We start from the raw sequence: 25753 nt of genomic DNA, 5'->3' as shown, positions 1-25753 counted from the left end.
ATTCAAAAGTTTTCATTCCTTTTTCATGACTGTTCGTGATGAATACCTTGTGAATTTTGCATAAATTGCAAAAAAAAAATGTAATCAGGGTAATATACTCAATGACTTTTTTATATTAAAGCTTGAGAATGCTTTCCCAATTCCATGAGGGTGCTTTCTGAGCAGTGCTATTTGATTGGCATGAAACGCTTCAGTTGACACAAACTACATTTTGTTAACAGACCATAAACAGCTTCCTGAAAAGTTATAACTGTAGATTACCTAAGCAGCTAAATTTAAACGGTTCGCAACACTTCATTTGGGCCAAAATACAATCCGTGCACGGTTCTTTAATAGTTCACAAATACTTCAACAACAGGTTCTGAACACCTTATTAAACTTTACCTTAACATGTACAAAATGCTCCATGAACAGCTGGGAAACACCTGCTGAACAGCTTATTGGAACGGTTCGTCACGGCTCAATGGGCCAAAATACAGTCCGTGAACGGTACAATAATAGTTCATGAACACTTCAGGAACAGGTTCTGCACACTCGTGCAACCCTTCCTGCACGATTACAGAACACTCCATGAACAGCTTAACACCTCATGAACAGCTGAGAAACACCTGCTGAACAGCTTATTGGAACGGTTCGTCACGGTTCAATGGGCCAAAATACAGTCCGTGAACGGTACAATAATAGTTCATGAACACTTCGGGAACAGGTTCTAAACACTTCGTGCAACGCTTCCTGCACGGTTACAGAACGCTCCATGAACAGCTTAACACCTCATGAACAGCTGGGAAACGCCTGCTGAACAGCTTATTGGAACGGTTGGTCACGATTCAATGGGCCAAAATACAGTCCGTGAACGGTTCCCGAACAGTTCATGAACACTTAGTGAACAGGTTCTGAACGCTTCGTTTAATGCTTTTTGAACGGTTCGTGAACAGTTCATTTTCACCAGGGAGGTGTGCCTACTCGGCAGGATAACCAACCATAGATGTTGTATGAAATGACACAACAAGCTGTAATGAGAAAATGACATAGAGGACGTGTCAGACACAACCAGATGTAGCACTGTAGGCTTTGGAAAAATGAGATGCACCTACATACTAACTTTGGTTGCAATCCATGCAGCCATATGGAATGCATAGTGAACAGACAAACAGACATCCTCTTCTGTATTTATAGACTTACTGGAATATTTCAGGTGTGCCAAGTCTTCTTTTCAATAGACATTTTTGTGACTACATACTTGCAAAAACACATGGCATAAATCAACATTTTGCCTTTGATATCGCTTATTTTCAATGCAGAGCATAGCCTTTGTAACATAAGGTGATCATGCCCATATGGTTGCTTCAGTAATATTCATTAGACAATTTAGGCAGACTTTTCTATCTTTCCTTTGAATTATTTATTCCTTCATTTTAGCGAAGAGGGGCACAGACCCATTGGGCCCTCCCCTTCTCCCCTTACGCCCATGGGTTTAAGTGAACAAATGTAAATTAACACAATAACATAACCACATACAAAGCTTAAGCTAAATTATTGTACAGGTACACAGATAATATAATAGAAATAACCTACCTCAGGGGCTTCTTTGAGTATCTGAGCATGGCGAGCACTAGCCATATTGACATCTTCCAACTTGAGGGATGGCGATGAATGCTGCAATACCTCAATAGCACCATTGGCAAACTGTTCTACTCTGGCTGCATCATGAAGAATAGCAGCTTGGAGAGAAGATGCCAATAAATCCCAGAAACGACGGTTATGAACTTCAATATCTGCTCTTACTGGCAACACATTCACACAGAAGCATTCAATTCTCTCTTCATTACTGCAAAGGGTAAGATGTAGGTGCCGGAATTCAGAAGGTAATAGAATGGTCTCTCATGTACATGACCAAAACTTATTACAATACAAAAGATATTGGGGGCCCCAAGCCCTCCCCCCCTCAAATTTTTCTGATGTGGCAACAACCTGCTACACATCTACTGAGGAGAGCATTAGCCCAGGGACATCTACCCTATAATACTCAATTACTTGATATAGTTGGGTCATTCCACCTAAATTCGACCAGGTCATTGCCCCATAGGCCACCAATTTAGACATGATGTCTAATGCAAAGAAACATAAAATTTAGGGATGGACCTATTCCAACACTGATATAAAGTATTGGCTGATATTTATGGTATTGGTAGCATCGATATCGGAAGTAAAGTCAGTGCTTTTACAATATTTTCAAATTTCAGATTTTTACCACCAATATGGCCAGTCAAACGAGGTGTCACCAGAATGCTCTGATACCAAATGCCATCAGTAAAGTTATCTAATTGTAAGACAGAGACAGTTTCATAGGGTGTAATAATGGTCGTTTCCATAATCTGGTTTCTCAGTTGCTCGATCCAGCTTAAAGTGCTTGTGGTGAAATGCCGAGTTTGTATTATTCCTAGAATTTAGTAGTATAGGTTATGGTATCAGGGGAGTAGAACTGGTACCTATCGGAAATTTCTGGTATTGGTCCATCCCTAATAAAATTACAAAAATATACTCTGTTGAAGCCTAATGTAAAGTATATCGATGGCTAAGTTCTAAAAACACGTATCTCAAAAATATCAACTTTTCAGGAGAGCAAAAGCAATGATTTATATTTTTAACTGTACATTGAAATTAAAGACCAAAAATTCATAAAACCAAAAAAGAAGCATACATTTGCAAACAAAAAGTCATTTTTAGCTTGAATTTTGTTTTTTAAATGTCACTACACTTTGTTTAAGATGCCTGTCTCGAACCGGCCAAATTTTGAGATACGTGTTGTTAGAACTTAGCCATCGATATATTAATTATCATATTTTTGATATTGAGGACGGTGTTCATAGTAGGCATGCAACATTAAATATCAATTGTATTCACTAGTTATTAGCAAACGTAATAGAGAATAAAAACATTATTTGCATATGCAACCAACCAGCGGCAAATAATTTAGGATTAAGTCTGGCAAAGTCAGCAATATGTCTGTCAGTAATCAGATTAAGATAGTGAAGCTGATCTGGGAGTTGACATATGTCTAAGAGGACTAAGTCTCTTGCAGATTCAACACTGTCTATTACACAGAACTTTTAGATGTATGCATACCATGGTAGCTTGGCAATCTGCTGCTCCCATGCTTTGGAAGCTTTAAAATTCATGTCCCAATCTTGCCAGGTCAGTAAATTTTCTCTGACAAGACGATCAACATCAACAGTTCCTAAAGCCACCCAATGGGAAAACTTTCCTTTGACGCTTTCAAGCTTGCTAAGCAAGATCTCAGCTTTCTCAAACACCTTTCCAAAACAATGTGCATTCCTGAAAGAAGTTATACAAAATAAAAGTTTAAGATGAGCATATCTTATAGTATAATTGGGCCAAGATTTGAAATTAAACCAAGCATAATGCTCAAGATAAAATAATATGAAACTAAAATTTATGCTGACATGATTATCAATTAAAGAAATGTGTACAAGATAAAATTCTCCAAGGTTACAGAAAATGACAGATGTTCACCAATTTACTAGAGCTGACTGGACTGTTTTGAATTATGGATAAAAGGGCACTGATTTCATTACTGGTATCCAAGTTCTCAATTCTAAATGTGTTGAAAATAATTTTTTATGCATAAAGTTACAAAAGGGCTCTCTTAAAATGACATTTGTCATGGATTTGTACAAATTCAGTAAAAAAAACCTTCTTTCAATGCAACAATTTATTAAGAGTACACACAAGTAGCTGGTAATATCTTTGCACCACATGTAAAAATTCACCATTCTTACCTTTCTATCATAACTGAAAATAGGTTCTCTTCACCTCCAACGCCACGGAATGTGCTGGGAATGGAAATAAACCTCTTGATCTGTCCATAATAACGGGTGCGAATTTCTTCAATCGGTGGTTGAAATTGCAGCTTCTGCTGTCTGAAATTACATTGTATTAGCAAAATAAATACTAGAAGCAGCCACAATAATCAGTACCAAAATGGCAGAGATATAGGAAAAGGGTAATTTTGCATAAAAATCAAAAGTGAGTATCACCAGAGAAATAAGGAATTCACAATGCAAAATTAAGTACATACATAATGGACTGACCCTGGCTGCCTATGAATAAGGTGGTTTCCTATTATTTTTTATTGCCTAAATCGAAAGATTATTACTCCTGGAGTACGAATTTCACACTTTTAGATTTTTAAATGACAATATCTATTTTTCGCGACTAAACAAAAAGTGAAAAATTTCAAGCACGCGAAAACATGACGGCTAAGTAGGAATGATGGGAAAAAGTGTGTGTGACGTATTTCTGGTTCCCCCTGCCGCCTTGTGAGGTGACCTTTGGGGCGAGGCTTGAGCGCTGATAAGACGCAGGCTGCTAGCAGGTAGCTGAGTACCCTGCTAGCTGGTAGCGCTTGGCTTAAATAAGGATTATTATTCCCCTATCAAACAAAGAAAACTTTCCGAACTTAGGTATTTTTAATGTGTGATTATTAACACGTTGCGTACGGATGGTGAGAATTCTCGTCATTTTTTCCTGAATGTTCCGTACGGATGACGAAGATTCTCATCATTTAGGCGCGTCAACCTAAAAAATTTTAAAGCGTACCATACGTATTCGTTAGTACGTTTTCAGTTATTGTGGGTTATTCATACTGAATTGATGCATCATTACGTTTGATTGGATAAAGTTATATTCTAAGCATTAGCTTTTTAACCATGGTTAAACCAAAGGCATTACGCCCTAATAATAACATATTTCCAATCTCGGCGTTCCTAGGGATTTCAAAACCCCGGTACGCAAAGTGTTAAGACATGTTTCCCTGAGCTCTGTGCCTTATGCATGCATTAGTAATCTCAGACGATGTAAAACTCCTATCTACTCGTATAGAAACTAGGTCCCTGTGACGTCTTAACGTGGAGCGGAAAGGCATTGGCACCAATCTGGCCTTTTACAAATGAGGTTAAAATTGACTGTTGCCATTCGTCTAAACTGGGATATCTAAAACCAAATAATTTTTATATTATGAATACACAAATGGTGGGTAAGGAATCTCAATCATTGCATTTCGTTTTCTTTGATGAAGGAAACTACCCTATTTCTTTCTAAGAAGGAGGAATCATTAAAAAAATAAATGGCAATGTTAAGGAAAACTTAACAACAGAATTATTGTCTTAAAGCAGCTGCCATGGTTCTTGGACATTTCTTTATCCAAAACTCTAATAATTCTATCAGACAAAGAACTCTGACAATGCAAATATTCAAAATCATCATTAGCAACAATGATTTTACTGTATCTGATTTCTTAGATCTTCCTAAGAAAATAAAAGACAGGTAATGACAAATGTTATAGAGCGATGATAAATAGTAGCTTTACTAAACTTAAGTCGAAACATACAATAGATGAATTATAAATTTTGGGAGGTTATCACTATAAGAACAAAAATTTTTAGCTAAATTTTCAGGTAAATTTACCTACTATCATGATTTGAATTAAAAATTAGTTTTAAACTTGGGGCATATTTGTCTTTTTTTTGTCTAAGAATTAGCCTAAAATAGCTGTTTTTGAGCCTTGAACATCCCAAATTTCCAAAATTGCCACTGGTTGTATGTGAACATAGATAGATTTTTGTCCATATTAAATCTTTCTGACCATGTTCTATGTTAACACTTGACCAACTGAATACATAATAAAGTTATTACATATTATAAAACTTAGGTTTACAAAAGTACATACTCCTTGTTGCAGTAATTTGATTCCTATGCATGTGAAATTAGATTACTACTCAGAAAACATAACGTTACGAGGACTTGAGAAACTCTGGTTGGTTTCAAAAATGAATAGAAAAGTTACTCATAAAAATTTATCCATTTGTGCACTGCAACTGCTTGTGGATTAAACAGCATTGAAATGCAATAAAAATGGAAAGTGCGGATAACTATGTGAACTGTAGGGCTTCATCCAGCACCATCACATATTACAAACACCCTAAATATCAACTAATTTTCCAGCTATTGAGAGCATACATTATGAGGAGCTTCCACCAGGGGCTGATTAAGGTTGTTGTACCAAGGGGAGGGATTCAATACTTTCAGAAGCATCATGGTGTTATGCAACACCTTGCAGTGCTAATGTATCTTATAGGCAAAGACAATAGGCTTTTAGATATTCATCAATTATTTTTTAGCTTTGTTTGTAAAGCTGGTGAAATAAAAACTTACATTGGAGAGCCACCTTGACAATTACCATATTTTCAATTTTTCAAGAAATTACAGGGGGGCAGCTGCCCCACCTTAATCTGCCACTGGCTTCCGCTGTAATTTTTCAAACATATTGATAACTTTGGAATACTCACCGAAAAACTAAGTCAACTTTAATTTCTGGGAGATGATCATTCAATGCTGACAAGCCAATCTGGTATTGATATTCAAGAACTTTATAAAATTGCCGGTCCCAATGTATTCTCCAGGATTTCATATTGGTAAAACCCTGAAATTTTTTTGTAAATAGAGATTATGAATGCCACATGTGATTAAACTCAAATTTTGAGTTCCTAATTGCACGCCCCTAGATAACATGATAAGATACATTTGTTTCAAATGCATTATACTATAACAGAATGAGTATAAGCAATTCTGCCAAGGATGTAGCAAGTGGGGTGGTCGAGTTCAGATCCCCCTCATTCCCTAGAATGTTTCGAAGATACATTCCAAGGCCTACCACTTTCAAATAAACGTCACCAAAATGTCATGATATCATCTACTGTAAGAAGATTATTAAGCATAATTAATTTTTTTCTAATTGCTTGTAAATAGACTTATAGCACTTCTGAACAGTGCTTTTGCCAACGTCTCTCCTAAAATGGAATTTCCTCTCATTAGGATATCTGTAAATACAACACACATTTTGGACATTGAAACTGCTTAAGAGCACTATTGTTCTAGTGGTATAGTGGGTAAAGTATCGTGCTGCAGAATAGAGGTTCCACACATCAAATCTTAGTTGGGAATTGAGTGTTGCACACACAATGTGGACATTTTTCAGTTCTTTGAAACTTCACAGGACCTTATATGAGGTCCACAGGATGTCGCACTACTACTGAATTCTAAAGCACATACATAGTTCTTCAGATTTAACTCCTACCTTGTACATATAGTCATTAAGGTAGTTGACTGTCGCATGAATTTTGACCACCTTTATCTTGTCGTCCAGACCTTCTTTCAGTACACCTAACCATTAACTGCATGCATAATGTATCACAGCCTCTGCTTCCTCATCCCTTTCAATGGAAATCTCTTTAGAGTTCATCACAGCAGATTGAAAGCAAATATTTAAGCCACCTTGAAGCTATGGAGAAATCACTTTTCTGTTTTTAATTCAGTATTGTAATGCTCTGCTGCAATTTTATATTTCCAGTAATATTTTCCTGTGCAGTGCATTTTAATAACTTAAAATACTTCCACCCCCCCCCCCCCCAAATATAAAAACACAATTATTTTCCTTCATAAAAGAAAACAAAATAATGAAAAATCATGAATTTACAAAATGTTTATTTTAAGAAATGAAGTTTTTTTGATTATGAAAAGCGTTAAAATTAGTTTAAACCCTCTACTTAGTATCCTGTTTTTCAAAAATTTCCCCCCCTGGTTTTGGACCCCACCCCGACCTAAATTCCTGGCTATGCCACTGGAACCTTGTAATTAGAGAAAACTTGATTTCTAATCACATATGATCCCTGCAAACCAATATTGAACGTGAAAAGAAATAAAAGCTAATTTTTCATACGTAGGCATCTCAGCTTAGCTTTCAAAGTCTTATAAATTCTATAACCTTGCATTAAATGAGAAACAGAAAAAGTAATAACTATGATCTACATCTAAAGCCATGTTAGCGAGAAGACTTGAAAAATTACAGAATTTTAATTCGCAGCATATCGTCACATACCCGTCTTCTACTTCCTTGCATCTGAATCATTTCCTGCAAAGCATTTACAATCAACAATTCAACCCATTTAAGCTAACTGAAACACAAATCAGCCCCACAAATGGAAACCAGGCCCGTCGCTAGCTGATCTGGCGCCCGGGGCAAACCGGGATCGTGCCCCCCCCCCATAACATTAATACATCTGCTATCAGGAGATTTGAAAATATAATTGAACACATTTTTTCATAATAAAGATATTTTATTTATTATGAAAGTAAAACATACAAGGATATTTAAAAATTTCGGTAAAAAAAACTTTTGCCGACCGCGTAAGACACGAGCCGATGTTATGTCTTGGTTTTGCGACGTGAAGGAGACTCGGAGCTCTTTCATTGTGTTGAAGAGAGCTGAGAGCGCCACACAGCGGATAACGTTGTTAGTCAAAAATTTTTTAAAAAATTAGTCGGCGAACACGGTGCGCCCCCAACTTGCTGCGCCCAGGGCAAAATGCCCTGGTTGCCCCGCCCTTGCGACGGGCCTGATGGAAACCCACTCAGTTTCCAAAATGTTTGCAGCCATGTCACCATTGAACCAGCAGAAAACCTGCATAGCCTTCCACGACGCTCACCACAAAAAACACAAGAGTATACTTCACCCACCAAAATGAATTTCTTCTCCCTCCCTCCTGAAATATTTTTCTGGCTACAGCCTTGTATCTCACAAATAAATCAAACACTGACAAGTCCTTACCAGATTTTCCACGTGATTCATTGTACTTCTTACTTCAGAAATGGCTTCCTTCCACTTATGCTGTTGATGAAGCAGATCTGTAGACATTAACGCTATTGCCTAGAAAAATAAAAAACAAATCCAATCTAAAACTAAATCACATGTAATCATATTTATTCCACAAATACGTAAAAATAGCAGCAACAATAAATAAAGTTTCATATCAGTAGAAGTATTTCTTACTCCCACCTGAATAATAGCTACTCAGGCAAAATAATACAGGTGGAAGGGATTCCGAAAAAGGCCTTAAATATCATATTTTCAAAAATGATTCATCCAATGATTAGGGTCAACAGTTGGCAATTACAATAGAACCTCGGTTATGCAACCCCTGTATAAATGACGACTTCCATTATACACCACTACCTTTTGGTACACTGAGTAACCCTATATGACTCCATGTACTTCACACCTCCCTTATGAAACTTTCATTAATGTGATTAACACAGTTGTAAACCATTTTTTAGGCATATGAAAGAAAATACCTCACTTACATGACTTAATAACAACAAAACAAATTTTTTCCCCGCACACTTCATTCTTGCATATCGAGTGTCATTTATTTATATTTAATTACATACGATTATAATATAAAATAATAATATATTTTATTTGAACACCTTTAAATTACTGTTCCTCTACTGGCACGCCAGGCACCAAGTGGAGCTATTTTCCTGAGCCTGGGCAGGCATGCTGGGCGTATAAAGGTTTAAGTTCCATTCCAAAAATCAAAAGTTCATGGTTACCAAATATGTTATGATTACTGGAGAAAAATGTGTTACTATTGCAAGGAAAATATTAATGTGGGCAAGAATAATTTACTATAATTTAAAGCTTTGAAATCAAACTAAAAGAGAAAATATGTAGCACTTATCAGGCAAGCAATGCAAACATGTTTGTCTCCTTACTCACACATTGGGTTGATTAAGACATACAAATTAATTCCTTAGCATTTACTTTTTATGTGCTCTTTAAAGAGCACATAAAAAGTAAATGCTAACTTTAAATAGATATTGAAGATGATGACATTGTAAATTACCTTTTCTTGTATCTCCAAATGATATGCAGCAAGGCGATTATTCTCTTTTGACAATCTATCAACAGCCGACTTAAGTTGGTTGAGATAGTTACTAACAGCAGCGGTATCACTCCAAGTCACTTTTTCCATAGCATTGCCTTCACCACGGACAAGCTGAGAAAGCTCTAATGCTGCCTTCAACATCATTGGCCTCTGAGATGGGATCATTCTGTCACCAATAGTGTTGTGGAAATTAGCAACCTAAACAAGATGAAAAAAAGCACATGCAAACCTACTGAACTTCAGAGAAATTTCCATTAGACATATTTATCAGAAAGTAACTGAGATTCAGATTATGGATTCAATGAAAATAAGGATTTGGATGAATGATTTCAGATTCAGTCGAATTCTGAATTCAACCCATCATTAAATACTAACCTGTTCAAGAGCCTTGGCTTGATTGGAGAACTTCTTAGCCTTCTCAGATATAGCTTTAATTTCTGGAGGGATTCTATAACCAAGAAGGGATAATTGTCGCACTTCACGAATAAGTCCAACCAGTCTTTTATTATACTGAACGTGCATGAATTGATTGTTTTCTTCAAAAGTCACCACTGGCTCATCAGTGCGGAGGCTAAGAGGGCCAAAAAGTAGATAAAAAAGAGCATTAATGGATATAGGTATGTACAGCAGTAAAAAATCTATAAAATGACTATTTACTTTCTAGTTTAAGACAAAATTTAAAGTTAAGTTACCATTGATAATACAATCCAGAATAAACTAGAATGTATTCAGGTTTTTACTTAAGTATGTACTGATCAGTTTAGAACAAAATAATCCATCAGAAAGTCCCGTAAAAACTTTGATCGGACCAGAAATATGGTGACATTTTTGTTTAAGGCTATCATAATATGGAGGTCCTGAGTAAGTTTTTTCAGCTTCTGCCTAAGATTCCATTTTTGAAGGGGCAAAAATTCTGAGTGAGGTAACAAGGAATGAGTGGTGAGCAGATATTGATGAATGCCATAGAAGACTCAGAACTAGCATTTTTGAGAAGTTAGGTCTTCTGAGTGGATTTCAAAATGAAATAGATGTCAGTATTGTGACGACCCAGCCCGCCTGATGCCATACACACTGTGGCTCAAAAGTCAGGGCAACATCGAGATCATAAAAACTATGTATGTACATGCAAATTGGAAAAATAAAAATAAGGGGGCCAGCAATGGGTATGGCCTGAGTAGGTGGGAGGGTTTCTGAATGGGTTTGATTGATAGGAATAGATACTCTTGGTTAGGCAGATTGGGTGTGGAGTTTGAGAGTTCATTACCTTTTATCTCCTGGGAGACACCAAATAGCCTTCATCACTTATTTCTAATTCACAACTCTACATGTATTCAATGAATTGATAGCATTTTGCATTACATTGAAATAATAACAAAAAAATAAGACAAAATAAAAAAACTATCTTACAAACTAATGATGGATGAGTTGTGAAAATGAATGAACTTTTGTGAATTATGGGCATAATGCCTGACTTCAGCCTCAAGCAACAAAAAAAGGCTTGATTTTACACTACCAAAAATTGCAATTCAGTTTGCTCTTAGACAAAATGTCAAAATTGACTCGGGACACTCTTTGAAAATCAAAAATTATGGAGGGTCCAAGGAGTTGGCAACTGCTTTTGCTGAGGGGCCACTTAGTGATGGAGAAATTACAGGATGGCTGAAAAGACTGAATTCATCATTTTGGAGAAGTTAAATTCGATGATAATTTTTGAAAATTTTTATACTGAATCATATAAAAACAATAAACTAGAGATGGGTCGAATAGCAGATTTCTCGAATTCGAATATCGAATTCGAATATTAAATCATTGCTCGAATATTCGAATACCTCGAATTTCGAATACCTCGAATACTAAATGATGAATGCTGGAATGTTTGACTCGGTTGCCTATGCAGCAGGCAACACAAGATTTTGGGGAGTAATTTTGATTTACTTTAAATGATTCAAACAGGAATTTAGCTGATTAATGAATATTTTAATTTTATGGAAACAATTGGGCATATAATTAATTCAACTAACATCGCTTTACCCCCACTCCTGCTGCCAAGTGCTAGCTGACAATCTGAGGCATTTTGCAAAATACAAGCTCTTTTCCACCGGATTTTCTTCAATTATTTTCAGTCCATCTTTGGGAGTTCTCACGAGATAAGGAGATGAATTGGAATTGCTATCAGGGAGAAACCAAATATTCTGTGAAAATATCCCTTTGTCTGCGACTGTAACAATAAAGATTTATAGCACCACTCATTAATTGTAACTTGATATATGCTTTCAGAAAAAAATACCGCATCAACTTCCGAGAAGCTCTGCTGCTCATATCGAGTTTCACCAGAATGCTAAGTCTCCGTCGTATTTTGACATTTATTTCTTTGCGTAAAATGCTTAAATAAACTCAGAAATACGTCGTGTTTGGTCTTATTCTTTTTGAAATTACGCGCACATTACTAATATTTCAATTCAATAAAGGTGTAACATCAATTGACGAAAGTCATCCTTAGACACCTTTTGTGCTAATAGATGACTCATGCAGCGGTTGACCTCCACAGAAATGGAGAACTTCGAAGCTGGTAGGAAAAAAAAGGTCAGTGGGGGAGAAAAGGGAGGGCCGGAAACACGTATATTGTTCTCGTGTAACCCAGTATTTTTTCAAAGCTAAGGTCTTCGTAATATGATCCCTGCGCGAGCTGTGACCTTTTTTTTATTTTGAAGAAGAGGAAATCCTCAGAGGGGTGGGCTAGTGCTGAATGGAGAGGGATACCGGATCTTGGGAAATGCGCTAATGTAAGTATCCCACGGTACTCACACAGCAGTTGACCTCCAGAAATGGGGAACTTCGAAGCAGGTAGCCATAAAAAGGTCAGTGGGTGAGAAAAGGGGGGAGGGCGAGAAACACGTTTTTATTGCTCTCGTAACTCGATATTTTTTTCGAAGCAGGGGTCTTCGTAATGCGATCCCTGCGCGAGCTGGGACCTTTTGTTTGATTTCGGAGAAGAGGAAAGCCTCAGAGTGGGTGAGGCGAGTGCTGAATGGAGGGGGATAGCGGATCGTGGGAAATGCCCTAAGGATGCTATCCCACGGCACTGAGGTTCTCCTGGTGGGGGGAATCGGGGATTTTCGGATTTTTTCACCCGACCATTTTCGGTTCCCCTCGTCGAACTCTTTTCACCGCTAAAATCCACGAATTTGATGTAATTCGTCAACTTGCGTAAAACGGCGCTGCGAGCACTAAATGACTACAGTTCTCTACATTTTTCCGAGTCAACTACCAACGACGTGCGTGCGACAGTGTATGACGCGAAATTCAAAGTATTCGAGGTATTCGAGGCGGTACTTTTCGCATAACTATTCGAAACCTCGAATATCGAATACTTTCTAATATTCGAGGTATTCGAGTATTCGCGGATACTATTCGCACATCTCTACAATAAACATAAATGGAAGCCATTCAGGGCTATATAAACAGCAGTCCCCCAACTTGCAAGGAGAAAAAGAAATACAAGCAGGAGTTACTTATATGAGAACAAAAAATGAGTGGTGATGTTAAAGTCAATTCCAGTTGTAACCATAGAAAACCAAGTTTCACCTACCTTAGTGTTTTCTGTTGCATTTCATACGTAATGTCCCGCACCCATTCATCAAAAAGGTTTTGAGAGTATTCTCTCAATTCCTTCAACACTTCACTAGCTTTAGCAAGAAGATCTTTATAGCCTTTCAGGTCAGTCAGTATTTTTGAGCTGGTAGATTCCACATCAACCACCTACACGCACATCCAGAGGAAATATTGTGGTAAAAATATTTATGCAGGCCCATATGAAATCAGTAAAATTACTCAGCAAAATTGTAAAATTAAGGGATTCATTAGAAAATTTTAGGTGTACCAATAATCATGGCAAAATCACACCTTGATAGAATTCTTTATTTCATTACCTGCACGCCACCAGTCATTGCTCGGTAAGGATAGTACACAGAGAAGTGAGAAACTTGGAATTCATGGTCACATAGCAGGATTTTTAGGTAAAGGAACAAAGCAGGTATGATGATGGTATACAACACATGTAACAGCAAACAATGGAAAAAATGATTTCTGTATACCCCACATGAGATCACCTAATACTCTGCTCCACAAAACTGATTATTATGTGTGTCCGTACGTACGTAAACCAAAAACGTCGAGTGAATGCATACCCCAGCAAGAAGTAATGTAGGCTGCATTTTAAGAATATTTGAAGACGCCTGCTGGAATGCAGGAGAAACTGTTGTCTCCAACACGACTACAATGCGGTGTAACCCGGAAAGTGCAGCCTACATTACCAGTGCACCGCGGAAGCCTTCGCACCAACCCCAGCACCATATGGGTTTGGTTTAATACCAAGGTTTGCACCATGAGGATTAATAGCATAGAATTCTTTATGCTTTGGATTTATGCTTTCCCTTTCTGCATGTCAAGGGGTGTGCCTACCTGGCAGGATATCCAACCACAGAAGTTGTCTGACATTATATAACAAATGGTCATGGGCGTACCCAGCGGGGGGCAGCTGCCCACCCCCACCCCCAAGAGGCAAAAATCGCAAAAGTCTCTAAGGGAAATCGGGACTGGAACGAAACCAAAGTTTTCAACAAATTTTCTTTTATTCCATGAAAAATGATATTTGAATAAGACATGTAACTAAAATATTTTTTTTTCAAGAAAATAATTTTATAAATTAATTAAGTGCAGTTATAACTTTCTTAAAATGTTGATTTAATTCACCTTTTCCAAGCAAAAATGTTAAGACTTGAACGACCACGGCTTGCCCCCTGTCTAGTTTTGATCCCAGGTGCGCCCTTGCAAACGGTAATGAGAAAAAATGCCGAGGATGAATTTGAAACAACCAGATGAAGCACTACTGACTTTAGGAGCTTGAGATGCACCTATGCACTAACTTTGGTACAAAAAGTCATCTTCTTTTATATTGTTTCATTATGAGGCAAAAATACTACTGTTTGAAGTATTGCAGGTGCATAGGAAATAGGCAAATATACATACGATAAATACCTCATGGGGAGGGTGGCTGACGACTAACACAGGGGTCCCAAGTTAAATCCTGGGTGAAGCCTTTGGACCCTCAATAAAAAATGCTTGAAGTGAAAAGTGGCCCAGGGAGATGATCTCCCCCCTAAATCCTGAAAATGTGGATTTTGGGCCTTTCTATTCACTTGAACCTTTCCACTGATGCTAATGCAGGGTTGATAAAAATCATGATTTTTTTCAAAAAAATCATTTTTGCTGATTTTTTTGATTTAAATCGGATTTTTTTGATTTAAATGAGATTTTTATGATTCTACATCCATCTAAGATTCAGTTAATTACAAAACTAACTATTTGGGCAGCATAATGGAGAATGATCGTTTGCTAAAACAATAAGAGGCAACAGACTCTAAACTTGATACAACATTTAGTCAATCAGGGGAGAGAACTATGGAAATGCAAATGGTATCAAATTACAAATTAGGCCAGCATAGTACAAAATTGTCATTGGAAGTATCAAATGTGCTATACATATTACGCGGTTCTAAAGCATATGAAGTTTAGAAAAATTCTGTTATTGTAACTTTGTACGGTGCCTACGCTTAGAAGTTAAATCAGAAAACAATTTTTTTTCAATGGATACACTAGTATTCTAACCAAAGCCTTCGACTGTGAGCCATGAACCAGTAGTATGGGTTGAAATGGCAATGCTAAAGCAGTACAATGTATAGATAATGTGATCTCAGCATTTAAGAAATCAAGAGGGAGACGAAGTAAGGTGATCTCTGGCCCCAACTAGCTATGTGATGCAATATGAAGTCTTCACCCCTCCAATACCCAAAAATACAAAATGTAACAGTATCTTTATGATTCTCCATTCACCAAAAATTCAGTTATTTGCAAAACTAATTTTTTGGGCAGCATATTGGAGAATGATCGTTTGCAGAAACAATAAGAGGCAACATACTCTAAACCAGATAAGCACCAAGGAAATTCTATCGTTAGAATAATTGAACAGCTTTTCATTTTCCCAGCATCATCAGCTGGAGGTGAAAGTCTTACCCACTTTTAACTTAGTTCATTCAAAATTGCAGAATAAATTAGGACACAATAAAGCTGCAACGTTAGTTGTCTTATAGAAGCATTTAAATGATAGCCATCCAATGTAGGTGTCCTCATTGCACAGTGTTGATAGGAATACTATATGATAAGTACATGGTTTTCTCTTTGTATATACGAACTTCCCAATATAAAAACACTTGTTAACCATGATTAGTGAGTGACATGAGGTATTTATTAATACCCTATATCACTCACTTTGTCTGTAATTGGCTAAATCATTATAGTGCATGACAACTTATATTTGCTCTTCATGCTGTAAAATATGCAACTTCGTTGTAAAATTTTTGTTTAATCTAATTGTTGAATGTTGTCTTTTTCCTTTATTGTGCCTTCATTTATGTGACATAGTGCACTGCCTTCCCCTTGTAATTAGAAGAAAAAACAATTTTTTCCTTGATCCCACATTTACTTTGGGCTGACAGACCGACTACTCACTTACACTCACTCTCATTAAAAATTGACGCAGGTCATGGAATTTTTCTTAGAATAAAATGTGGCTCAATTTATTATCTGTCAATTTTACTGATGATTTTCTTTGCGCTAATTGTATTTTCTATTAAAAAACTGAAATGTAAGATTTTTAAAAATTTTCATGTTACATGCATTCCTACAGTATCATTTATACAGTGAGTCCTCGTTCTACGTCACCCCGTTTAACGTCATTTCGCGATAACGTCACGAAAATTTTGAGACCGTCATTGGTTTATCGCACCTTCGCTTCGCGATAACGTCAAGGCTTTCAAATTTCACGCGAGAAAAAACGCGAAGCGGCGGACGTAGCAGGCTGTTCGTTTTGTGGGCGGTAATACAGTCAGTCTAAACGAAGTGGAAAACGGTGCGTTTATTGTTAATTGCAATTACGGTTTTAGCAAAATTTTCTGCAAAATGAATTCTTAGGTAGGTGCGCAAGGTTTTACTTGACATAATGGTTTTCAGGAACCTAAAAAGTCATTTCAAGGAATTTTTCCGTGTGTAACTTGGAGTTTTTGTTGCCACTTTTTTCGCCGTGTTCACTATAATTTTGGTTCCTGTAACTGCGACGATGTTTCAGCGTTGATGATGCCCAGGCGACGCTCGCTTGGGCGACCACCATAACGAAGCCGAAGAGCAAATGCGGGGAGATACAAAAATGGAGAAGGATTTACGTCACTGCTGCTATTGTCGTCAATGAAGACAGGAACTCGTATATATGCCATAGCTTGGCATTCCCATTGTAAAAAATTCCCCAGATATGATACGCTTAAATTTTTTCGCGTATTAATTGTGAGGTCTAGGAGCAAACATTCACTTTTTACATTGTTTCTCATGGGATATTATGTTTCGATTAACGTCATTTCGTTTATCGTCACATTTTTCAGGAATGATAAGTGACGTTAAACGAGGACTCACTGTATTTAACAGCTACCACTGTGCTGATAATTGTCAAATCATTGTATGAATTAAAACATAAAAATCAAAATTATACACGTACAGCTTCCTTTTCTTGACTCTTTAAAAATCAAACGTATAGATCACATTATGATTTAAATCACCTGATTTTTTTAAATAAAAATCGAGTGATTTAAATCGTGATTTAAATCATGATTTAAATCATGATTTAAATCGAAGTGATTTAAATCAATCAACCCTGTGCTAATGCACACTCAAAAAAAAAATATTTACATATATTCCCATTTACAGTGTTGCCTACACCCAGGTTACTAATATGCTCAACAGAAATATCATTGATCTAGAATGCGTCCAGTCCCAAGCATTCTCAATTATTGATCTTCCACTATATATTACAATTATGTATAAAGGAAGTGACTTTGTATGAAGTCAAATGCAAAGTGCAAATTTAATCATGCCATGAATTCACCATTAAAAAATCTTCTGGCGTACACATAAACTGCCCTGAGAAAAACATTGACCAGGATCAGGAATGGAATCACAGATCTTTCGCTTTATGGGCTACTGTGCAAACTACTAAGCTATCCATATTCTTGAAGTCCAGAGGCAATTGACCAAGACTCATGGTACTGGGTGCTAGGTCCTTGTGGTCCATCCAAGATGTCAGAACAAAAGAAGAGAGGACTTCCAAGAAGTCAAAAAACTTTGAGAGTCTCAAACTTGCATTAAATCCCCATATGGTAGTTATGTGAAACATTTTAGGCCTGCCTCATGAATGGCATTGAAATTCACATAAATTGCCATAGACTCATGACTTGGATTCAAACAGATCTCCCAAAGGGATGAGTCAAATGATTTTTCCATGGCAAGTTTCACCCTTGGATGGAAATAAACAATATGAATGATCATATTTCAGTCTTTCTTACAATTTATAATGAGGATATTGACTATGATTAAAATATTTTTATTGAACAACCATAATAATAAGAAATGATGATCCCTATAACTTGTACTAACCTTTGCTTCCAGTTGACGAGCCCAATAGATGTTTGAAACAATTTGAGGCATATGAGGGAGAGCCAGTTGAGCTCCAGAGGACTGAGATTCACTTCTGCGGAGTTCTGCTTCCACATTGGTGATGTAATCCATTAAGGCAGCAAGAAGATTCTCCCTCAGGGGCAAAAGGGCACGTGCTATGGCAGGCCTCTCAATGGCTCCTAAATACCTCTTGAACTCCTAGAGTCACAGAAAAATATAGACTAAAGATGCCACTTACCCAACAAAGAACAAGTGGAAAATCAAAAATTACCAGAGAATGAAGGATAGGTAACACTCAGTAACAGATTTAAATAAATAAAAGATTGTAGCATTTTTCCACAAGAATATTTCCACAGACTATTCTTGTGGAAAAGTGCCACGATCTTTTATTTATTTAAATATGTCTAACTTCCACAAATTGAAGCCTGAATCTGTTGAACTTACTCAGTAACAGGTTTAACTATCATTGGATGAAAGGGATGGCTGGATGATTAGATGACCAGAGGTTAAAAATGCAATCAAAGCAGACTTTTTGGATCCTTTGAATTTAAATAATTTATACTGGACAGATAATTAAGAACCACAGTAGAGCCTCAAAGTACATGTTCACCTCTCTGAAAAGTTTGGGAATAACGCACATCTATTTCTCTAATTCCACATATCTTGTTGATTCACGAATAGATATTTTTTTTACACATTAAATAAGTTTTTGTTTTACTTGAACACAGATTTCCATACCAAATACGAAACAACAGAAATTATATCAAAATGAAAATTATGGTGAGTCCCAACTACTCCACATTGGTCAATCACAATGAACTTAGTTTTTTTAGTAAACTCATACAATTGCCTCATCACGACGTAAAAAATTCCGGAGCATAGGCTTCCTCTCCTCTCTAGGTCTCATTCCCTATGCACACTCACCCCTTATCTCTTCTCTATTCTGTCATTCTTTCAACATTCAACGATCAATATGAAAACTGGCATGGGTTTGACATCATCCGTAGCTGTGATTTTTTCTTGGTAAAAAAGTTTACCTATAATTTAACATGTAAATTTTGTGAGGAACGCAGAAACCTGTCTGTAAATTTTTACATTCATTTACAAATGTTTAAATAACATCCATACATGTAATATCATGGTTCTACTGCAATAATTTCCCAAATAAAAAACAATTGAGATTTGATTATCAATCCCAATGGAAGGGAAAGCCTGAGTGATTAATTGAAAGAGCCAGATAATGAATTCATGATCATTATCCTTAGTTTTAGCCATAGTTCAAACGTCAGGTTTCTTCTAATTCTTTTGTACCACCTTGATTACTGAGTATTTGAAGGTGGGCGAGGGCTGGAAGGCAAAATTGTGGGATTTTAAACAGATAAATCAACGAACATTCAATGGAGTGACGGATCATCAATGCTATACAGAATCATTTTACCAATTTTATTAGCTAAATATCAAACATTTAAAGAATTATTAAATTTTTTAAACCAATTTTTTTCCTATTTTAAGAAAGTTTTAATTGAAGTGATTATACACATGAACAAGACAATGCCATTTAATGATATAAAAAGGTTACAGTTGTGGTTCTGCAATGTTTGGCAATACCAGCAGCCCCGCAAGGGGGGGCATGCTTCCATTGCATCCCCCGTACGAGTATCTGCCACTGATATATGCTCTGACTTATACATGACAGCAAAGCAATAGCTTGGTTCAAGCACTGGGCATGAAATTAAAAGATTCGGGTTAGAGTATGGGTCAAGGCAGATGATTATTCCTCAGGGTAATGTTTACACTGAGAGGCAACTCCGCAAAGGTAGAAGACTCAAGCGCACAGCTATTTTTCCACATTTATCCAACGAGAGCTCCATGAGGGAACCTTTCTCCAACTAGCCATTTTTCAGAAGAAAAAAATGTCCTGGGCAGTATTGCTTTATTTCATATATTAGTTAAAGCAATAATAAATGCATTACTACCTGAAATAACTGCAATGGTGAGGAAGGAGCCAAATTGTTCAATTGACTCTTGAGCTTTGAGGCAACTTTAGCTTCAGCAGGTGCCAGCACATCCTCAAAGCGCTTCTTAGCTACTTGCCAAAGAGGGTCGGTGTATGGATTGAACTGAACAGGATTCAAACCTAGGATGTTGGTAATAAGTTATGACATGAAGCATTATTTTAAGGCAACGTTTCAAAGAAATTTGAGCAAATTTAAATAACTCACAATTTTTATGTTTATCAGTGTTTCATTGGGGCCAATGGACCAGACTTCCCACTACCCCAAAATTATGAGACAATTGATTGATTTCAGAAAACAATGGACATAATGAACACCCAATAAAAGGAAGAATTTTATGGGGATTATGAGCAATCATTAAACCAAACTTACACAGTAACTATAAATATCAAATAAGCTGGAATATACCGATTTACATAAATTTTCCAGATCACAAGTAACAAGTCCTCAGCATGTATTGCAACTTTGACAGACAAGACATGTACCTGAAAAAGGGAGAAAGGCATCCTTGGTCCGAAGATTCTCTTGCTCATTTGAAGATAGCAGTCTTACAAGCTGACGATGCATCGTTCGAACCTGTAAGATCTAACAGAATAAATTATAAACAAAGATTCATGAAGTGTCTGATAATAGGGTTGCTCACTCAGATCCAAAATTTCGATTTGTTAAAAGAATTGGGTAGATGGAAGGGAAAGATGCGCTGTGAAGACAAAATAATAACCCCCATTCTCCCATTCTCTTGATTGTTTAAAATTAGAAAACATGATTGTTGCCACCCACTTTTCCTGAATTGATGATGTCATTGTATTTTAAGTTCATTACTTCACTTAAAGAGATCAGATGCTTGACGGAATAAATCACTAACTAGACAAAAAAAGAATAACATGAGATACAAGGCTGAAGAGTAGCAGAAAAGCAGTGAGCCACTCCGCAAGAATCAGGGATATCATTAATTTATCAGTGATTAGGGTTAGGGTTAGGATTAGGATCAAGGTTAGGCCAAACTAATTTTCACTGCAAATAGCTTGAGAAGAAGATGATTGCTCTTAAAACAGAAAATGCTTGAGGTATCTAAATTTTTTAAATTCTATTACGATCAAAAATTATAATAAAATTGGTGAACAAGCCCAATGTTGATTCTACCAGTTCAGAGAGGGAAATACTTATAAAACAGTCATTTCAATGTTTTAATATCAGCCTCTTTAGCTCAGCTCCTAGGTATTGTCAAAAAATTGCTATATAATGTAGCCTTCCTATCATTAGTCACTAACCACGACAATATACAGTAAAACCTCTTTACATCGTAATGGAGGGGACCAAAATTTGGGCAATTTGATGTATGGAGGTTCACTATAGAGAGGTTTTAGTGGAAGGCACCATTTTTTCATATCCTTGGGAAATGAAAGGTGCTACTGTCTTTTTAATCATTAAATAACTATATTTAAACATATATTTACAGTTATACATTAGGAAAAGGATTACACAAAGGTAAAGTAACTAGTTAAAGAGGCCTTTTTAGAAATTAAATTAGTTATTCGTTTTGCTTAATTTTTTTTTCAAACTCTTTCGAAATAATGTTTTCAATTACATGAGCACTTTTTAATGTCATTTTCACTATAAATAAATCACTTGCTGTTTTCGTTAATGCCTTTTGACCTAAGAAATTATTCAATTTACTAATAGTTTTCGGAGGAAAGTACAATAGTTTTATATTTCTCAACATAATTTCTTCATCCTCGTATTTCACTGCCTGAGTGTTTTAATTGTGCGGCCTAGATAGACAGTTTCTTATGTTTTTCCTTGGTTGTTTAAAATAGATGTCAGGGTGAATGATGGCTTTCCAAAGTTCACTGCTACATCTTCCTTCTGCCAGCCCTCGTTGATGGCTAGAGAAATTGCTAATTATGTGGTAATGCCAAGTCGTCGCCTTCTTTTATTTCTCGAATCCATCATCAGCCTATGATTAATTAAGTAATTTTTATATTTTATGGGCAATAATTGAAAATACTCCTGATAATATCTTTTAGAGAACTGATTTATCATTCTTATAACATGTGACTTGTTAAAAATTATAAAAATATAAATAAACATGTGACTACTGCAAAAAATAGACAAGAAATTGAGCACAATTTTGAAAATTTCTTTGAATTCTCTCTCCCCAAAATATAATGCAAGTAGAGTTCCGAAGAAAAAATCTGTCAGGGGCACACAAAAATGCTAGGTCTGCGAAAGGACGTGATTTCCCGGCGAGAATGCTGGGCGAACTACTTTAGAATGCGGCGGCAACGTAAGAAATTTCATTGCCCTACCGCATATCAGCTAATTAGCTGTCTCCTTCACCTAACATTGTCGCGCATGGATTGATGTTTGTCAGTATTGCTAGAAATTGACATCCCGGACTCCCGATGGAAGAGTCAGATTTTGCGGCATAAATACGCAGGCAAGACATATGTCGCTAAGCGCAATAAATTATAAACTACGATCGTTCACGAAAGCATCGAAAAAATTACCAAGGCGGTAGTAAGAAAGTGCTACACTGGGAAATGTGGGAATGAAATAATTGCAAAATTGTATTTGATTTATTTCGAGTCGCAGTATATTCATGAAATATTTTCATTTTAGAAGCAGAAGTAGCAATGCGGTCGAGTAATTCTGTCTCCATGGATGGGAGTGAAGTTGGTTGAAATATTTTCGCCAGCAAGTGATTATAAGCTGCGCTGGTCGCCTCTTTTATTAACTGAACATTGTATGTAGGCACTTACAAGAAAATAAAGCCATAAGTAAATGAAAGCGATTGCTATCGCAAGATTTTGACCATGATTTGAGAGAAAACAATGTCTTCTGTCATCATCATCATTAACTACCACTTAATATGATTAGGAGAGTTGGATGCCTTTTTCTTATTTACTGTTAGGTATGCTCTCATATGGAACAAAATGGCCCAAACTAATGGTTAACGTGAAAATTATTAAAGGTGTATAAGAAAAAAATAAGCGTGAAATATTTATCGCTGATAATGTCATTCCATGTTCGTTATCGCGGCTGCATTGATGGTCTCTAGTTGTCTCGGTACGAAATGCGGAGGTAATTAGGCCGTCTCGGGGGTGTCTCGTTGCTATGATATATAGAGGTTTTACGATATAAAGAGGTTCACTATAGAGAGGTTTGCCTATAAATTTACATGTAAAACTGACGGGACCAGAGGGTTGGTATGATGTATAGAGGTTTTCGATGTAGAGAGGTTCACTACATAGAGGTTTTACTGTATTCACATGGTAGAGAAGATTCAAGATCACAACTTAGCGTCACACAAAATGGCAGCAATTACAAAATTTATTGTTTCTGCAATGTATACTAGAGCAACATTAGATATTAGGCATTTTCATTTAGTGGATGATTAAACAATATAAAAAAATATCAAAATAACAATTAGATGGCAATCCATTGCTTCCCTATCATAGAAGAGGAGCAAAATTTTTGTCTTCCGTTCAGACATAATGACTGATCATGGTGCACATACAAGTTTAAAATTTGACTCATAATGAATGCTCTCCCTTCTGAAATGTAGCCCCTCTCCAAGTGAACTCTCCGAATATTTTCTAGTCAACGGCCTCGTGGGAGGTGAAGGGCACTCAAGTAATTCCCAGTTGTGAAAATAACCTAAAGGAGGCTTTCCTCACCTACCATTTCATAACATTTATGTATATCATTTGGAAGGAAATAATTCCCAATGAGTAGAGGTCCGTGAAAGTGGTTTTATTTTTTGCTAAAATTCATTTGAAAACTACGTGATTTTGGTGCTATAGAAAATCTTGGCGGTGTTATTATAATGTTACAATGTTTGCACATTCCTAGGTGTTTTAATATTTTTTGGTACGCATTTCATGATTTCTTTTCCCTTTTTTAAGCATTTTACATAACATTTAATACAATTTCAACTTAAAAAAATTTTGATAAAACCCAATGAAGGAAATGGTTTAAGTTATATTGGTTCAAGGTATATCAATGGTTCAAGCATTTATATGGTTCAAGCAAGAAAAGGTGCACCGTGAACACTTCACTTAATTGTCTTTGTGAGGAAGACTAGAGCAAAAATTGACAAAAAGAGTACTGAAATTTGTTTTCAGTTTCATTGTATTAATTTAGAAAATAACACAATATTTTAGCTCTGCCTGCTTCTTTTTCCCTATAATCATACGATCTGCATCAAATACGATCGGCATACGGCAAATCCCCACTACCCTTCATGTATGTACTTAGAGAGCCTTTTCCAAATTTTTGGATTATCAAGTTTCTCTACACTAATGCCAGCATTTAAAAATGCTTCAGTAGTAGTGACAACAAACTCCTCTTTCTCCTCCTTCACTTTCTTTGACTGAGTAACTATCTGTTCAAATGACAGCCGTCGCTTTGCGGGTCCCCTTTCTTTCCCACGTTTATGTGTATTGCTACTGATGTCCTTTAACAAAGAGTCATTTCTTACAGATTAAAGTCTTTTATCGCAAAATTTACCCAGTAATGCTTTGTCTTTCACATAAAATCCTTCTGACCCAAATTCACTCGCCCTGGTAGGATCGGTAACACTAGGTTTTCGGCATTTTAAAATTCCTTTCCTTCATTTGATATTTAAAGCCTTATCTGTGATAAAAACAGTTCAAGCACGAATCACGACCAATCATGAGTCTTTTCTAACCGAGTGCTGGATAGCTGTGATATAACCATGAGTAATGTATAACTTACATTTTGGCTAAAATTTTTCAAGCTAAGGGCTCCCTTTTGATGCCCCTCACCCAGGTGCCGAGGGAAGGTAGGTAACAGCTAGATTCAACAAAATTGCTTAGTATATTAATTACAGCTGTTGCCAATCTCTTAAGAAAGGCAGAGGAAGAAGCACGCATAACTAACCACAATTGCATTCACGGATATTTGAATCTAGCTATATATGATAGATATATATGTTGAAATGATTTAATATTGCATTCAAGCTCAGTGGAACACCGAATATCCGACGATCCGTCCGCTAATAATTAGCACCCCCTCTCCTCCTATCCTTTCTGTTCCTTCCTTCCCTTCCCCCAACTGCTAGTGCTTCATGCTTTCAAATAACAATGTGTAGGTGTCTATGGATGTCTTCAAGCACGACGAATCACGCCATTGACGGCACGGCACTGTCAACGGCCGCCGTGGTCACCATGGTGCCCATTTCAATCCGGCCTGACCGTTTCACCATACGGCATGAAATGCAGGCAGTGCTACATAGAGGCCACTTTCAGATGAAACGAATTTTTGCCGGGCTCTATTCACGGTAAGACAACGTGAGATTCACGCCGCTTTCAGGCTCACCATGCCGTGTGCCATGCCATGAACGGCGGC

General features: G+C 36.7%; 1 protein-coding gene across 1 annotated transcript in view; it reads right to left on the bottom strand.

Moving 5' to 3' along the window:
- LOC124162973 (cytoplasmic dynein 2 heavy chain 1) overlaps positions 1-25753 on the bottom strand; it is a 147398-nt gene that overhangs the window by 93512 nt on the left and 28133 nt on the right. The window contains exons 9-19 of the mRNA XM_046539753.1: positions 20866-20965; positions 20342-20502; positions 18345-18563; positions 13396-13565; positions 10182-10377; positions 9765-10004; positions 8687-8785; positions 6369-6502; positions 3801-3941; positions 3127-3336; positions 1576-1828 (exon numbers count right to left, since the gene is read on the bottom strand). Coding sequence (XP_046395709.1) covers positions 1576-1828; positions 3127-3336; positions 3801-3941; positions 6369-6502; positions 8687-8785; positions 9765-10004; positions 10182-10377; positions 13396-13565; positions 18345-18563; positions 20342-20502; positions 20866-20965 — 1923 coding nt within the window. The remainder of the gene's footprint in view (positions 1-1575; positions 1829-3126; positions 3337-3800; positions 3942-6368; positions 6503-8686; positions 8786-9764; positions 10005-10181; positions 10378-13395; positions 13566-18344; positions 18564-20341; positions 20503-20865; positions 20966-25753) is intronic.

The sequence above is a fragment of the Ischnura elegans genome, chromosome 7, assembly GCF_921293095.1.
Source record: "Ischnura elegans chromosome 7, ioIscEleg1.1, whole genome shotgun sequence".
NCBI classification, from domain to species: domain Eukaryota; kingdom Metazoa; phylum Arthropoda; class Insecta; order Odonata; family Coenagrionidae; genus Ischnura; species Ischnura elegans.
The sequence above is the reverse complement of the archived record's forward strand: the minus strand, read 5'-3'. Positions and strand labels throughout refer to the sequence as shown.